The sequence below is a fragment of the Sinohyriopsis cumingii genome, chromosome 9 (genome assembly GCF_028554795.1).
Source record: "Sinohyriopsis cumingii isolate HCF-2022 chromosome 9, ASM2855479v2, whole genome shotgun sequence".
In the NCBI taxonomy this organism is placed as follows: domain Eukaryota; kingdom Metazoa; phylum Mollusca; class Bivalvia; order Unionida; family Unionidae; genus Sinohyriopsis; species Sinohyriopsis cumingii.
In genome coordinates this window covers 48775206-48793064 of record NC_142969.1, presented here as the reverse complement: position 1 = coordinate 48793064, position 17859 = coordinate 48775206, and the positions used below count along the sequence as shown (strand labels likewise).

The 17859-nt window shown below is 36.0% G+C and overlaps 1 protein-coding gene across 1 annotated transcript in view; it reads right to left on the bottom strand.

Annotated features, from left to right (window-relative positions):
- Window positions 1-874: 874 nt before the first annotated feature.
- Window positions 875-17859, bottom strand: part of LOC149791771 (uncharacterized) — an 82526-nt gene continuing 65541 nt past the window's right edge. Inside the window, exons 9-11 of the mRNA XM_089970274.1 lie at window positions 17080-17256; window positions 16616-16729; window positions 875-4074 (exon numbers count right to left, since the gene is read on the bottom strand). Coding sequence (XP_089826400.1) covers window positions 3875-4074; window positions 16616-16729; window positions 17080-17256 — 491 coding nt within the window. The 3' untranslated portion in view covers window positions 875-3874. The remainder of the gene's footprint in view (window positions 4075-16615; window positions 16730-17079; window positions 17257-17859) is intronic.

The following is a 17859-nucleotide window of genomic DNA, read 5'->3' as shown; positions in this document are numbered from 1 at the left end:
TAGACAATTTAACCGGTCAATGTTAGTTCTTTAATTTTTCTTCTAATGAAGTAACATTTCAGTGCTTGAATGAAGTCGTCTTTAAATTCATCATATATCGTCCACCGTTTTCATATTCGATACAACTGTATCCCTAATTTGTCATTTTGCCTTGACAATTAATTTTAAAAATGATTTACTTAAATGTTTTAACGATGCTTATATAAATAATATTATAACTACCTTTACCAGCAATAAGTGGAAAGATAATATCTGAAAACAATATTTTAGTCAAAAGAAAACAAAGACTGCTAAAGAAAACTAATAAATAACCTTCTATAAATCATTGGTATTAGGAAGTTTTGCAACAACTGCTGTGTAATTTGCCAAAACAGTTGTCATTGTATATATTGTATGATTATCTTCAGAGATATACGAAACATAAAATTTATTTCATCCATTGCTCTCTTTTCCTTTGATTGTTTTGATATATATATCTTTCGTTTCCCCGATTTCAAACTTTATTTTTTTTTCTTCTAAGTCTTAAAAATGAAATTTCCTTACGCATTGGTTCATCCAAGTCATATTTTGTGTTATGTCGCACATATACCATTGTAATGTAGTCAGTGCGGTTGTTGCTGGACCCACAGCTACCCTTGTATGGAGAATATTTAACCATACAGTCGACAACTGGGAATTCATCTTCAAAGTAACACTGGGCCAAATTAAGAAACAAATACAATTTATTTTTATATCATAGCTGCTAAACAGGTTACTTTTCATAAAAATGAATTGAAATTAAATTGATAGTTTTTTTGCATAAATTTGCTTTAAACCGTTGCAATTATGTCAGATATGTAATATGAACTGTGCTCAATAATATAAAAGAAAAAAGTATGTGCGATCTGTTTATTCAAAATGATAAACGGTGCGGAACAAATAACAACAAATAGCAATGCTATATATTTTTTTCCAACATTATTCATCTAAAGGTATTTACATCAACTGAAGGAAACAGAATTTGCTGATACAAGCAAAACGCTTTCAAAACAAAGATTAGATCATTAATTATAAATTAACGTTGGATATACATAACAAACTTAATTGTTAAAATATTAGCCAAATCTCTGAAATATCTGCACTATTGTTATCAATTGAAATATGTTTAATAAATATTTAATCATCATTTATTTCTACACATAATACGTTTTATTATTAGACATAAATGTGACAGAAGCTGATGCTTAAAACATTCTAAAATTAATTACATTATAATAAGCAAGAAAAATTTCTTGATCATTTTTAAAATAAAGTATACCTGCAAATAAATAACAAAACAATAAATGAAAGATTTGGTTGATGCCAATATACATTTAATATTAAATGAAGGAACAAATTTATTGATTAAGTGGTAAACCATTCAATGTAGTCGTACCTGTGTTGGGAAATTGCAGAAAGCCACAACATTGCTTTCGATTTGTTAGAAATGAAATCCACAGTATGTTTTGTCATAATTTGATAAATATAGGTTACTGCATTTGTATGGGAAAATATGAACGAGTTTTTTGGGATGGAATACTGCACGACCTTGGGAGTGCAATATATCCATCCGACAAAACGAGTTCATATTTTCCCATACAAATGCAGTAACCTTTTTTTATATGCTCATTTTCTTATTCTACCTAAAACTTAATTATATAAACAAAATACACTACAAGAAACAACGTAAATGAATGTATGCCGTATTCCAAACTAAATACGCAAGCGCAGATTCATCATTACTCAACAACAACTTTATTAATGCGCACATAACTCCATCCAGATAAACTTAAACCTGTCGCACGCTAGACGTAAGTTTCGAAAGAAAATGGCGTTTTCGTCTACTTAAAATTGAACTTTGAAGTCATATTGTGTATGACTGCGCATTGCAACAAGCTTTCCATTTGATCTGGAATGAATAGATTTTGGTATTTTTGTCGATTCTACGAAATTTCGTGATTATGGACTGGATTCATCTGTGCAAATTGTACATGAAATACATCGGATTGAAGCAGCGCGGGATAGGCGTGTTTACATCTGCAAGTGTGTTTGTTCTGTCATTGACTATTTGAAATATGTGGGAAAAATATGAAGTGTTTTAATTGCAATGATAAAATATTTGAATTTAATGTATTTTTTTCATTTTGAGTGCAGTAAGGAGAATGTAATTGCACTTAGAATATACTTATATATTCGAAATTACAGTACAATTTCAAAATGTGTAATCAAGCTTGAGAACTGATGACATGGCTCATGTAATTCGGATTTGCAGAAGTAAGAAACTACGTTTTGAGGAAATTCAGGATGTAAAACTGTAAGTATATATTTTACCATTCTTATTACCAGCCAAAGGACACAGTTTATGCCTTTATAACTGGCATGTTATTTGTAGGTACCAAGCAATTTTATGAAATCTTGCGTCTATCGCCAAAATCCGAAACATTGTATCAAAAAATTTAAGGAACAATGTAGCAAAGCAGCTGGTATGTGGCAGTCCACGAAACATCTGCTTTAGTTCATTCAGAAACAAATTTAATCGACCAAAACGTAAAGCATTTGCTACAGGAGAGTACATGATTTGTTTACAAAGTAGTTCCTAATACACTATTGGGCACACGTGTCCTGCGAGTGGGTACAATATGAAGATGTGCATAGAATAAACATTAAAATATAACAAAGCATATATCACAAAGCTGATATAATAGCATAGAGATAATCAGGTTTAAAGAACCACGTGGTTATCACGAACTAGATTCTAGAAGAATGATGTTATTCGCTCTGCGGAATAACGCTCATATGTAATGTTGTTCCTTTGCTAAGTAAATGCATTCTGACATCGAAACAACGCAAAGCAATTTTGTTAACAGTCATTGAATATGTGTCATGGCTGACTGGTCTTAAAAATGTAATATATTGATAGATTGTATTGTGTTTCATTAGGCAACATTTTAACAATTTACTTGTTAAACTGTTTTCTTTCACTACTAGTGTTCCATTTAGAATCTTTCATTTCATGTTGTTTACATTTTAAATTGACATTACTTTGATCTAAATCAAGTTTATATTTTAAATTGACATTACTTTGATCTAAATCAAGTTTACATTTTAAATTGACATTACTTTGATCTAAATCAAGTCTATATTTTAAATTGACATTGCTTTGATCTGAATCAAGCACGTTCTGGCAGAGGACTTAATTTGTTAATTCATTATTTTATTAATCCTGGAGTCATTTTAAATAGTGTTGGAATTTTTAAAGAAACCTTGATTTGGTGGACAGTCACTAATGTGAAGCTATTGAATGGTATTTATCAGATCCTAATAACAAACATCAGTTTCAATATTTACTTTTGATCAATATGTCTCTCGTCAATAAGAACATTGTACATTCCTGTCATCAACTCCTTGCTATCCTCAGGGAACTTAAATCCAGCCTCGATAGGTTTTGATCATGTTATTGTTTTAAAAAAAGCCCGTCGTCAAGTATTATTTTTCTCTTAAGTGACGGATTCCTTGGCAAAGTATTAGTCGTTCATATATCTCGTAATCTGACAATATTTTTTCATATTTTCCTCATTTTCTTTTTTATTTAGTTACCAAACACAGCATCTTTCGTCCGCGTAAGAACAACAATGAAATATATACCATGTCAGTTCATATCTTTTAATATGCAAATAACAGTAAACATTTTTTAAATACTATTTTAAAACTTTTTCTATAAAATGTTGCATATAATATTTGACAAACCTTGTTCTCAAATTTGTTCTCAATCTTTACATACACTGTTTCCTACTTTATATTTTGGTCTGTGTAGTTGTTCAGCGTTACATAACTATACAAATTATAGCGACCTTTCTTAAATTCCTTGGTGAACCAAAAAGCGCACTAAAATGATGCAAGCTGTATATAATACGGACCAAGTTAAACTTCCCTTTGAACTGCCAATCTTCTTACCATCATCTTTCTGCTGGTAAATAGCCATTCTAGCCTTCAGGTTATCAAGACTCGGCATCATTTCGTGTCTAATGCCTACTGTTTTGGTGGCATCAACGTCGGCTGCAAAGGTGAAAAATTCAAACTGTATTGGGTTGAAGTAACCTATTGCAATAAAAACTCATAACTTGTATTCCCATTTCCTAGTCAGTCAAACGTCACTTATAGCTTTTGCGCTGCTTAACGTTAACCCAACCAGACAACCAGAGCAAAGAAATCATATGTGTGCGTGTTGTTGTATGTTTTTTTCTTTCTTCCTTGAAGCATAGAAAGGTCATTAAATATATGAATAGAGTGATGGTCAACATGATGTTAATACGTTCCTGCTGTCTGCATACCACGGTTGTGAAATTTCACCGCTCTGTTGACTTCCGGACTAGAATTTATCACTTTACATAAATTACACATGAAAAGAAGCTTGAATGCCTCCGTTAGTAGTAATATGAGTCACTTGGGACTCAGACAGGAATTAACATTACGAGATATGGTTAGATGAAAATGCCACTTGGGACTCACACAGGACATCATATGTTAAATCGTCCGTATGATAAACAATGAGGGGGAATGGAAACATAGCGCACACACGCACACACACACACTACAGCACTCGCTTTTTGATTACTATACAAACGTACAGCCTACATTCCACAACATATTTTTAATTACCATCCAAACTAACCACATATGCTATCTAGCAACCGCTCTTTGATAACTGTCCAAATACACATCGTAAACTCCAACCAAAAGAGCATAAAGTGTTTTATACAAATACACTAACAAACCATCATGTACACTCTCTTTTTTTTTCTTCTTCTTCGATCTTGGCTCACAACAGGCATACAAAACAAACAATATTACACATGAACGTATTTAATAGTTGACAAAGTTGTGAAGTTAAACTTGATTTTTGCCATTGATACACACTACGTTACTGAGTTGAAGAAAAGGCATAGTATTCAGACTCATTTTCCATATTGAAAACTTTGATTTTTAGTACAAGTGACACCTGTTCAGATCGATGTAATCTTCGGTTTTTTCCGTTGATTTCAAAATGAATGAGGGCTTTGGTAGTCCAAAGTCACACAGGATAAAATTCAATCCATTGGGATTCTTGTATTTTCATCATTGTGGGTGTTACGGCAAACGGATCAAGATCTGACTTAAAACAGTCAACAAATCCCGGTGATTTTTTGCTACTTTTTAAATTAGCAGTTAAAGACATCCAGTTCTCTCACAACACTTGTTCTTCTTTTCTTCTTATTGTTCTAAACGATGTTATGTGATCTGAAGTGATATCGAAGTCTTTGTATGTCGTGTCCTTGCTGCGGCATAAGGGAAGAGGTAACGCCTAGACAAGAAATAGGAATCAGATTAATAGGGATGTCTCAGTCACATAAAATATCTTTTGCAGAGTGAGAAAACTTCATAGTCTTCACTGCTCTCATGAACGCTTCCTGTGTCAATTATACACAAATTATTTTCCTTGCGTTAAAGCATCATCTCTTAAAGCATGGAACCCTCGAGTCATCGCCGGTTTTAAATTGGATTCTACCTACACAAAGCTGATTTTAACATATTTTCTTAAATAATTCCCCGTTACCTAACAACGCCTCTGTACACATGATATACCTGTTTGTAGAATTCGCTGTATAATAGTTTTAGAAGATGTATTTTCACCGTGACGTTACCTTTCGAGAATATAATGCTTTGCCTAAGATCTTATATGCTAATGTTAAAACTGTCAAAATACAACTTGTCGACAATAAGATAATGACGATGTACAAATTCACGGTGAACGTGATAAGTTTTTCCACTTTCAAGTAGTGATAGTATAATCCATTTTAAAATAAATGTCTCGGAGTAAAATGCTGCTGTGCATTATCCCACCACTTTGTACTCGACTACATCCCAGGACACAACAATAAATTTAGTCGTTCGTTCAATTCAACAGCATACTTGTAGAACTGATCGTTGTCGTAAACGTATTTCATATAAGCCAGAGAATTATATCCACCCAAAATAGAAAACAAGGTGGGATAAAAGAACCTGGGCATTATTATACAGTGAGAAATATTTAATTTAAAACCGTGAGCAATTTTTGCATGATTCCTCATGGACTTTGCCGAAAGGATCGTTGACAGTAGCTGCAATCGTTTTGACCAGATGATGATGATCAAATTAAGACCCAACAAGAACTCTCGTGGCATTGGAAGTCACTTATGAATTGGTGATGGGAGCATCGTCAATGAAAGGATCGTTTTTGTAGAACTGTTCTTAAACTTATTTATTTAGGATATCGACGATGAAAGTGTTTTGACCTTTCTTTGTCTTCGTGGCTTAGATAGGATGAATGATATCTACCAAAGTGACTTCCCAATGACCTTCTTGATCTAGTTGTATGGCTTGAGGTCATTTGACTGTGAAAAGATATAAAGTATATATTGAACTGTCACTGGGTAAGATGAAATAAAATTGGTTATTCATAGATCAATGTTTCTGGTTTCAGAGGAGTCACTATACGTCAAAGGAGAATGATTTCCCCCGAAAGAGGGTTGCTGCTGTTGTAACTAAGACATGCTCACGAGATGACTCGCGTTATCCGTAAGGCTACCGTTGGTATTGTTCATGCTACTGTCGCTTTTATATGTTAAGGATGGGCTGGGAAAAAGATAATCAGTACCAAAATTGTTCACAATTGTTTGTCACATTGTTGAAAATGAAATTGGCAATCACTGCTCCGATGATACAATAAACCACAAAGATCTGATGTGATTTGAGTTTTAAGAAAACCTTCTCCACTCAACACCCACAGGGTTCTTTACACGTCTTGGACAGTACAGTGATGTGATGGGTACTACTATTTCTTTAATGTCGGTGACTAGTGAAGTATCAGTCCAATAAGCTGAACTAGCTGAATATCATTTCTACTATACTTAAACTTCTTTAAGTCGACGTTTACCCACTTTATGTGTTCTTTGATCGAGATCGCTTCTTTATATCTCACTCGTTGTAACTCAGGCAAGTAAAATGTTTCTCTCAAACCTTCTCCGTTCATCTCTTCCAATGTATAGACAGGAGGATAATGTCCACGTACATGTGGCAAGCACTTGTTGTCCAGTTACTAAAATAACCTTTGTCAAAAGCTGATCTGGGTTGTCCGGGGGAAACCCAATCTTCACTCATTTAAAAGCACTTCTTTTTTTCTTTGGGATAGTAAGATACTATCCAAACAATAGATCACACGCTACCATTTTCTTTTTTAAGGTTGCCTTCACGGGTGTATATCAAATATTGTGACGGTATGATTGACTGTAAACGTTCACAAAGAATCATAACAGGTCGGTGTACTTGAGAGCTAGTTGATGTGCAAAATATGTCCACGTAAGTCCTTTTAAGGTTCTTGCAAAACGTTCCACACCACTGGCTTTCCTTTGAGAGTTTTCAGTAGTGAAAACATAAATGTACCATTTTGGTTCACTTTGTAAATAATAATAACAATAATGAGGACTTTGTATAGCGCCTAATCTTTAGAAGCTCTAAGCGCTTTACAACATTAGACAACACATATAACGATATGATTACACAAACAAACACCATGAAATTAGAAAAGGTAAAAAAAACAAGCTGAGAATATTTAAGATAGGAAACATTATTAGGTCTTTAAGTTTGTTCTTGCAGTCGAAATAAGTGAGTTTTGAGAGCACTCTTGAATGGGATCACTGTGTCTTTGTGTCTAAGTTCAGTGGGACATTCATTCCACGTTTCTGGGCCCTGGTATGCAAAAGAACGCTGTCCATATGACTTTGTTTTCATAGTGGGAATAATGAGTATACGATTGTCAGAAGACGAGCGTAAGTATCTTGCTGGTATATACACATGGGTGAGGTCGGATAGGTATGTTGGACTAGAGTCCGACAGTGAAATCTAGCACAGAGAACAAATTTTGTGTTTGATTCTGGATCGAATGGATAGCTAGTGTAGGGTACAGAGCAGCGGGGAGGTGTGCTCTGATCGTGGTACTCTAAGTATGATCCGAGCAGCTGTGTTTTGAACTTTTTGAAGTTTCTGGAGCAGATATTGAGATGAACCAGACAGAATTGAGTTACAATAGTCCAGTCTTGAAAGTACTAATGAACACACAAGTGTTTTAGTGCAATCAACTGAAAGATATTTGCGAATGGAGCTTATGCGTCTTAGCTCAAGATATGCAGCCTTGCATATGTTCATGACATGTTGGTGCAATGTGAGAGTACTGTCCAGAGTAACACCTAGGTTTCGTACTGATTGTGTGAATTTAATGTTGGTGTTGCTGATATTTATTGTTTGAGGTAAAGGATGTGAAAGAGAAAGTCTTTGTGTTGTGATCAGAATTGTCTCAGTTTTGTCATCATTCATCTGCAGCTTGTTACATGTCATCCATGATTTCACATCAGAAATGCACCTCTCTACACCTTGGATGGTAGCATCAACTTCAGTTGGGTGGCTAGATTTGTATATTTGGGTGTAATCAGCGTACAGTGGGTGAGACACTGGATGATGATCTATGACACTTGAGAGCGACTGAGTGTATAGAATGAAGAAAACAGGTCCAAGAACAGACCCCTGTGGAACACCACAACATAGATCAACTGGGCTGGAGTGTATTCCATTTGCAGATACAATTTGTGTCCTGTTGACCGAGTAGGACTTGAACCACCGTAAGGCTGTATCATGAATGCCAAATACATGCTGGAGACAGTGAAGTAATATATCATGATCTATTGTGTCAAATGCTGCAGACAAATCAAGAAGGGTGAGGACTGTAATCTTTCCGCCATCCAACGCAGAGAGAATGTCATTAACTACTTTTAGAAGAGCAGTTTCAGTACTGTGGCAAGGACGATATGCAGGTTGTACATTGCTAAAAAGACTGTTTGAATTCAGATGAGATGCAAGCTGGGATAGAACAACCTTTTCTAAGATTGTTTATATGAATGGGAGATTAGAAACTGGGCGGTAGTTCTTTAAATCGTTATGGTCTAGTGTTGGTTTCTTCCGCAGAGGCTTTACAATGGCAGTTTTGAAAAATGATGGGAATTCCTTGGATGAGAGAGAGGTATTAATAACATCAGTTAGTGAAGGCAATACTGGATCTAAGCACTCAAGCAGCAGTGATGTTGGAATTGGATCAAGTTCACATGACTTTGGTACACTCTTCATCAGGATTGTACGTACGAAATCCATAGAGACAGGTTCAAATGCTGCTAATCTTGGTTCATAAATAGTGTGTCTTTGTTTGTTTTATAATTGGAAAAGGTAGGTAGCGATCACTTTCTTTCAAAACCAGTTTTAAAGCTCTCAACATGCTTATGAAGTTTAAGGTAGTACCCACGCTGATTTTCAAAATAAGTTCATTACACAAACAAATAGTTTTAACCATTATTGTATGCTGCAAAGTTAGATTCATCAGTTAAATCAGCTTGCCATTGATGATCGATGCCGTCAACAGTTTTTGACATCTGGGTGATTTCTGTTGCATGGGTTTGTATAACATGTATGTTTCTTGTTCTTGTGCCTACTGTTGATTATTTCGCAAACGTACATTTTAAAATTTGATTTTAGTATCACGATAAAATGTGTGAAACCCTTAACCAGTGGCATGTAGTAAATGCTGGATAAAATTGTCTTCGTGATTTGGTGAACCATTTTTGTTGCTTTTTAATAAGAGACCCACTGTTCGAAACTATTTTTATATTCGTGTGTACTGTCTGTTTTGGACTAGGCATGATGTGTCCGAAAATATGTAAGAGTAGGTGCCAGATCTGGAGTGGTGACTGACAAATTGATGTCTTTAATCACTTCTATTTTCCATTCTTTCATTTTACTTTCCACAGAGGATGTCGTCATTATCTTTTTGTCACTTGTTTCTATTCATTTCTCGTTTGGGAGTCTAAGAGAAAGCTGCAGTCATACTAATATTGAAGTAGACGAAGTTTGTAAAAAATTTCGTGTGCCTTCTTCTCCTTCTACGATAGTGGCTGAGTTTCTTTTGGTGATTTTCGGTTTATATTTCATTATGGTCTTGAAACTTCTCAGAGCAGGTTTAGCTAATTCGTCTAAAACGTTCTAGTGCAATCGATGAGCATGTTTTAATACTGGACGCATCGTTACATTTTGTTACAACGGTTTTAATTTGCATAGTCAACCACTTATTGTATCGTAGCTTCAAAGTCACATCGTTTACAGTCACGTACATCTTACCAGTCGAAAATCGGTTGCTTTAACCAACTTTCCAAAGACACTTCTTGATAACTACGAAACATGAACAAAATTCGTCAGATGTCTTCTTCACGGAGGTACATAACTCGTCTTCATCCCTTTTCTCAACACTTTTAATACAATTTGTCTTTATCGCACAGATAAAGTTCTGGTGGTCATGTCTTTCCTTCATGTACTGTTCATAAATAATCCAGAATGAATTTGCGGGGAAATGAAATCCGAGAAAAGTATTCACTAACACAAACACACTACAAGTCGGCCAAAAGTCAAATAAATCGTAGGTGGAGACAGTTCTTCTAAAATGGTTTGGTAATCCTCTAAATGCTGAATATAGTCATTGAATTTCTTCCACATAAATTGTTGCAACACTGAGGACAAATGTCGCAGTATGATAAGCTTCCTATCCACGTTGGATTTTGTGGACGTGATAGTCTTTCCAAAGAGTCACTCTTTTAATACTGTGAAACTAGCAAAAGTTTAAAATCCGATAAATGACTCTGATTTTGCGTTTCATTTACATTTTGCCTATCTGAAAATGCATTCACCCAGCACCAATGGTAGATTCGTAGTCTAAACTAGTCATCCAAAGGAATGTCTTTCTACAAATGGTATATACTTGTAAAAAATGGAAGAGAAATGATTAGTCACCAACCCGAACACTACACGCTGTAAGTCTCGTCTTGAGATGGCACTTGTAAACGATTTTTGTTAGAGAATAAAACTACATCCGCTTGAATAAGAGCTTTTTAAATATTGCCACCTCTTAGGTAATCGTCGTAGCATCGTAATTGTTCTGACTCGTCGTTAATTGATGAAAGTCTTGACCATATGAACACTTTCAAAGTAACCATACTTATTATAGCATAGAGGTAACGTTATGTTACAAAGGATGTAGTTGTACTTTGAGTTTCTGTTTAATGAGTACAAGCTCTTTGTAAATGACTTATATTACCTCGGTAAAACAGCTACCAATCTTCCCTTCTATAGTATTTATGGGGATAACATCATGCCCCACCAAATGACGTTAGTTACAGCACGGAGGCCATCTGATATATTACAGGAAAGCTGTTGCTTTTTCCTACCATTCGTGAATGTTCACATCTCAAACGAAACGCGCTATTTGTTCTCTTCATTTTGAGTTGACAAATCCAGCTTTGGCCAACAATTTGGTACTAATTATTAAATCAACTTATTTAGGCCGTTGTGAACGTCCTGTGTATGGTGTCAAAGCCACTGTAAACATGTAATCGTCTTTGATTTGTACAGTTCGGTAAGATAGTGGCATCGAGAGGGGTTTGCGAATGCATGGATGAGATCCGTAGATAGGTACAAGCGCAAAATCACTTTTGTCAATTGAGGCTAAAGGACGTGTTGCATCACTTTCGCAAGAGAGATGTAAGGTACGCGAACGGCATCGCTGGTGATAGAGGAACGGCAAGCTCGTTCTGCATCGCTGATATCGCGGGTTACGGTTTCGTTCTTGGTGCAAAGTAAAGCATCGCACTCGAATTCATTATCGAACTTGAAGTTAGTAGTGGTCCCGTCACTCTGTTGCTTTGTCAAATTCGTCAGGATCGGTAAAAGAGTGCTGGTCTCAGAATTGAACTTGAAGTTCACAGTAGGGCCCTCATTCGATTATTTTGTCGAATTATTCATCATCGTTCTCGTTCAGTGTTAGTAATAGCAATGCAGCGTGTATATGGTAAAGTGTTCTGGCTTTGAAGCCGCACTTGTTTCCGGTACACAATTTGACATACCTTTTCTGAAAGGTCGACTGACGGATTAGGTGATTTTGTAAATTTATAATCTTTTGTGGCACTAATGTTTCCACGCGAAAATATTGATCTTGACTGAACTGTGAATCTTCTTTCAAGGCATCAAAGTTCACAACTTGATGGAAAGATAAGTGTGAATCATTTGACTTTGCACTTGGTATACACTTGTCCTTGTCGGTCTCGGCATTGGTATCTTCGGTCAAAACATTTTGAGGCGGTCGCCGCTTGCAAACTGACAAATAGTGTCTTCCGCATGTTTGTCGGTCCATACGCGTAAACGTTTAAACACGAATTCAATTTTGAACGGACATTGGCTGTTACGTACACTGCAATGATAACATTACCAAACTCGTCGCTTCTAAGTAATTTACAAAGATCAAATATTTACGGACAATCTCAACGTGTATCACAATTTTCCTTTATCGTCCACTGATTGAAAATATATACTTTAATATGCCAAATATTCAGTTTTACGCCAATTTTCCCGCCAACAATTTAACATGACTTATTAAACGATCGTCTTCATTCTTCATCACGTGTTCCAAAATGATGCCTGATAATGATCGTTGCCAGTTTTGAATGAATCTTTTGTCTTCTGGATTCAATAACAACACAGATAGCCGCTAGATTCTTGTGTCAGTTTGAGAAATTCACTGGCATAGCCGATGAAGATCCCTTTATTGGAGTTGTCGTCCTCACAGTGTTGTTCTGTGGTAAGAACGTGCTACATACCTTTAACAAGCGGTGTCTGCGATACAGAGCATGAAACAAGTCGACATTCACCCACGTTCCTGTCAAAGCACGTTCTGCAACCGTGTGCCATCAATGTTTTTCTTGACCACATATTTCATCATATTTACAGAACAAAGGAAACTTAATTTTTCCTTTGCAATGATGTGGTAAAAGAGAATGGTACAAGTCGTTTAGGGGTAAAAATAAAAATACTTGATCAACCCTTATGTTCCACGTCGATGTGTTCTTTCAACATTTCAGGGTAACCTGTAGGAATTTGGATTTATTTCCAGACCCAAGGATACAAAAAACAAAACACAAATCGATGTGTTTGATTTCCTTTTATTGAGATTCGTCCACGTCCTACAGCAATCGTGTCGCTTAGGATTGTCCTCAACTGTCGCGTCGATTCAAATGCTCGATACATACCATATTGTAACTTTCGATAATGCGCTTAAATTCTGTATCCGTTTTGAAGAGTGGATCATACTCGTGCTTTAAACTTTCTATCACTTTGTACCCTTGCCTTTCTAATATAATTAGGCATTCTACTTAAAGATATCGCCAATTATAATTCATGCAGTCGTTAAACTGTACTTCCAACTTTCATGCAGATGAGTTTGGCTCTGTTTATTATGACTATGGGACATACGGTGCAAAGTTCTGAATAACATTTCAAAAGAAATTGTGTCATTTCACGGGAAATTTGTGAGCCATTACTGAAGCATATCAATCCAAAAAATAATGAAATGGTCGTAATGGCATTACGAATGATCTTAATTATGATACACATGAACATATTTTCGGTCAGTAACCACTTGAGGGTATACTCTCAAATTATAATGACGAGAAAAGAAGTCTTGATGTTATTGCATTGTAGGAATGCCATTAACAGTCGCTTAGTGCTTCTTCTTTTCGTTGTTGTGGCATATTCGATTTCTGAATGCTTTTCCATGCTCTTTCCATCTTTCCATTCTGCGATATCATTCTTCTCCATATATGTTCGACCCACGACGATGGCATGGTCTAGCACATGTAATCCTGCTGTGCAAAAATTAGCCTCTCGCCCATTCTCGACATTTAGCATACAAATATAGCACCCAATACATAACCATATTTGCCTCATAATTCTTAATATAAACATAGGGCTTTCAATTCGACCCACTGTCACGTTAAGAGGAAAATTTGCTGATGTTTCATGTATACACATATTTGCTCATGGTTAATTCGTAAATAGAGCATCTGGAATAATGTCAATACGTATTATGTAAGAGTACGACTTTAGACCGATTTTATGCACAAAGAAACTGCTTGTCTGTTGTTTAACTATTACGCAACGACCCAACGAAACAAGAGACGGACAGATAAATACCAGAATCAACATTTAAGGGAACCACCCTCACTTAAGACTTTAATTTCATTTGATGATAGTAGTTGGCAACTATGAATAGGTGACTGTATTTGTTCGAAAGAAGCTGCGGTTCAGAAATTTGTAGACAAAATAGATAAATACATACGATATAAGTTATTAAAGTTTGATACCTTTCACCTTGAGTTATTTATACACCTACACCGTCGGGATCGCTGATTGGGGCTCAGAGCTCTTTCAATTGTAATTGTCCACCTCCTCCGGTGTTAGAAATAATACCATAGGAGGCACGTGTCACCTAAAAAAGCCCTATATAAACTAAAAATCGGTAGCAATGAAGAAAAAACAAATTAGGATGCTGATTCATTAAGTAAGGAACAGCGTAGCGAAACCTCAAATTAAGATAGTACAAATCAAACGACTACATCAAGCCACCCTCTTTGGTTCACGTTCACTAACAAGTACACATACTACACACAAAGAGTGAACTACCTACTAGGAAAATTCACAACTCACAAACATTAGAATCTGGTAAGCGCCAGCACATGTTTGGTGGAAAGATATGAATCGCCGCACACAGATAAGAAGCTTGGTATAGCTTTGAGAAAAAAAACGTAGCACGATGCCTGCTGATAGGCTGAAGCAGTTGGACAGTCCACTGGATGAGGAGAATGCAGACAGAAACGATGCAACCTGGACAGCCGTATATATGTTAAAGCATAGTGGACCATTACCAGAATCACAGACAAAGAAATGTGGAAAAAAATAATTTGTGGGGAGGGGCAAGGGTACGTGAATCGGATCTTATTCTACAGACCATCTGTGTGGCTAAGTCTGAGTAGAAGACTAGTGAATCGATGCCACATGTGTTAACTGGCTTCAATCAACAAACCCCAAAGCACTTTTAAGGGCCACACATATCACCTGAAAAGAGTAATACTAACCATTTTGTTGGATAGTATTTCGTGTGTTGGATTATAATCAAGACAGCGGGTGATGGGTTGTAGAGTTTGTGTATAATCAATATATGTAGAGTTTGTGTATAATCAATAGATCTAAAAGCGAGTGCTGCATAAAATATATGATGTGTCTGGATTGTAATAAAAAAGCGGGTGCTGGATTGTAGAGTGTGTGTTTTGACTGAGAACCAAAAACGGACGCTTGGTAGTATATGGGGTGTATTTAGACAATAATCAAAATGCGAGTGTTGCGTGTTTGATACTAATCAAGAAGCAGGTGCCGGATAGTGGGCCTGGGGGTAGTGGACGGTTTGCGATCCAGAAGTGGGTGCTAAATATTATATTTTGTGTGATGCACACTAATCAAAACGCGAGTGTTGGAATGTAAGCTGTATGTTTGAATAGTGATCCAAAAGTGGGTGCTGGATAATAAACCGAGTATTGGATTATATATAAAATAAATTAACTTTACTAGTCCTATTTGTCCCCATAAACAATTTTGTCCTACAAGTGCCGCAAATTGTTAACAGTACCATTTCCAATGGGGGATATGAAACCGTTTGACACCATAAATGCTTAGACTCGCGATATAGCTTAAACCTACATCGTAACGAGAATTTCCCGTTTGAGGTCACAAATTTTCGATCCTTTGAGGCTATAAGCGTTGGGGTTTGAATACCATTCCCATAATAAACCCATTGACCATTTTAACATCGATTTCGAGTTCGTACCTATAGTGGCGCTTATTGATGTTAATTCTAACAATATAACTTTATAATCCCAACTGAGACCAGCCATGTCAAGCAATAATATTATTAATCCCAATGTTAAACCTATGAACCATTTTAACATATGGTTTCCCAATTGAGCACCAAGTGGCATATCCATGTAAACCTATGGCGTAATGTTAATTCCTGACTGAGCACCAAGTGGCAGATATATGTAAGCATATGGTGTAATGTTAATTCGCGTTTGAGTGCCAGGTGGCACATATAACTACTGCTGTTTATCTATTCAGTCTGAAGTTTCCACTAATGTTTCACCAAATGATATAAAGTAGCAATTTCCTTTTGATGATGAGTATATATTATCAGCTCATGAACGTGCTTAGTGGTTTATGTTTTCTTAGTTACTGTGCCTTGCTGTAAGGTCTTGCACCACGTTAACTTCAGCCATTTCTGACAAATATTGGGTCCAGGTCAGTGGTGCAAGTAGATTTCAACATTTACATGTACGTACCGCCTCCGACCCAGTCTTTCCGGTAGGTCCGTACTGACAATATATTATTAAAGGTACAGCGTAGCCTACATAACCGTACCGAGTTACTTGACCACCGGTCGAGGTTATTATTTCCTGTGGTTTTCATTTCGTTTTCTTCTTCTTCTTCTTCTTCTTCTTATTATTATTATTATTATTATTAGCAGTAGTAGAAGTAGTAGTAGTAGTAGTAGTATGGAACTGAGCTTTTAGAAAATGATAGAAGAAAGTTGAATCATCATTAGAAACCTTACTCGCATCGCATATAACAGTATGATTCTCATCACATGACGTGGTGCCGAACTCAAATTTGTCATGGTCTAGCTTCACTATACCGATACATATTTCTGTCACCATTTGACCAGGACCTGTAAAAGATTCCACAAGAAATATTTCATAGAAATAGTCTTAATATTGCAAACTTTAAATATAGAATTTGCTAATTGAAACAGTAAAATCTGATTTATTTATTCATTTACTCATATACACGTTTCCATATCCGCATGCAGATATTAACATCGTTTTATAATATGAATTTCTGGGTTCCAAATACACGTTAAATAATATATGTATGTATGTATGTATGTATGTATGTATGTATGTATGTACGTGTGGGGGGTGGGTGGGTAGGTAGGTAGGTATCACAAATATTCAACCTAAGAAATGCCGCAAATATTCTGTTTAAATTTGAAACAAGTGTTAGGAACTTAATGCCTACTCAGTCTGTTTACAATGCGGACAGAATCATATTCTCCTATCCAGTATGTTCTGTTGACCGGAAGAAGCATGGGTAACACAAAGTTTTCCACCGTCAGGAGGGAGACTTTAGACAAGGAACATAGCTTCACTGCATCAGCGTATGGCAGCGTTTGATCTCTGGCATTAAACATTTCGGCTGGAAGAAATTAGGATAATATTGAAAGATTTTTGATGATCAAAACAGAGGGCATTTCGTTTCAAGAATTATACTGTCAGCATTACAATTGTGTCATGAGGATTGGATTATAAGGTTTAGAAACTTATCAAGAGTCCAGATGATAGTTCAGATAACATGGATATAAAGTTTAAGTAATTCCTGCCCCGTATTTATTTACAGCTTGTACTGTTCATACAAAGTTTTGTCTGCACTAGCATTTTCATTGTTATGCACACACTCTGCATGTTGACTAGAGGAAGAAGAATTTCAAGAAATACAAGTTAATGTCTTTAGCTTCATGATTTATTTCAATGTGCAAATAATTTGAGACAATCTGACTACTGGTAACATAGTTGCTGCCTCTAATGAAATAACATCGGGTCTTGTTTTCAAAAACAATTCTGAGATATTTTGTTTAGTTGTATACATGAAAGATCACACAGTAGTGTATGTTATGATTTCTTTTTTTTTTTTTACTTACAACCCAACGGGTTGAATCTAACAGACCAACACGATTTGCTTCGCCAGCAACTGAAGTCGTATGCACGGTTCTTACCATTGCCGTATGCACGGTTCTTACAT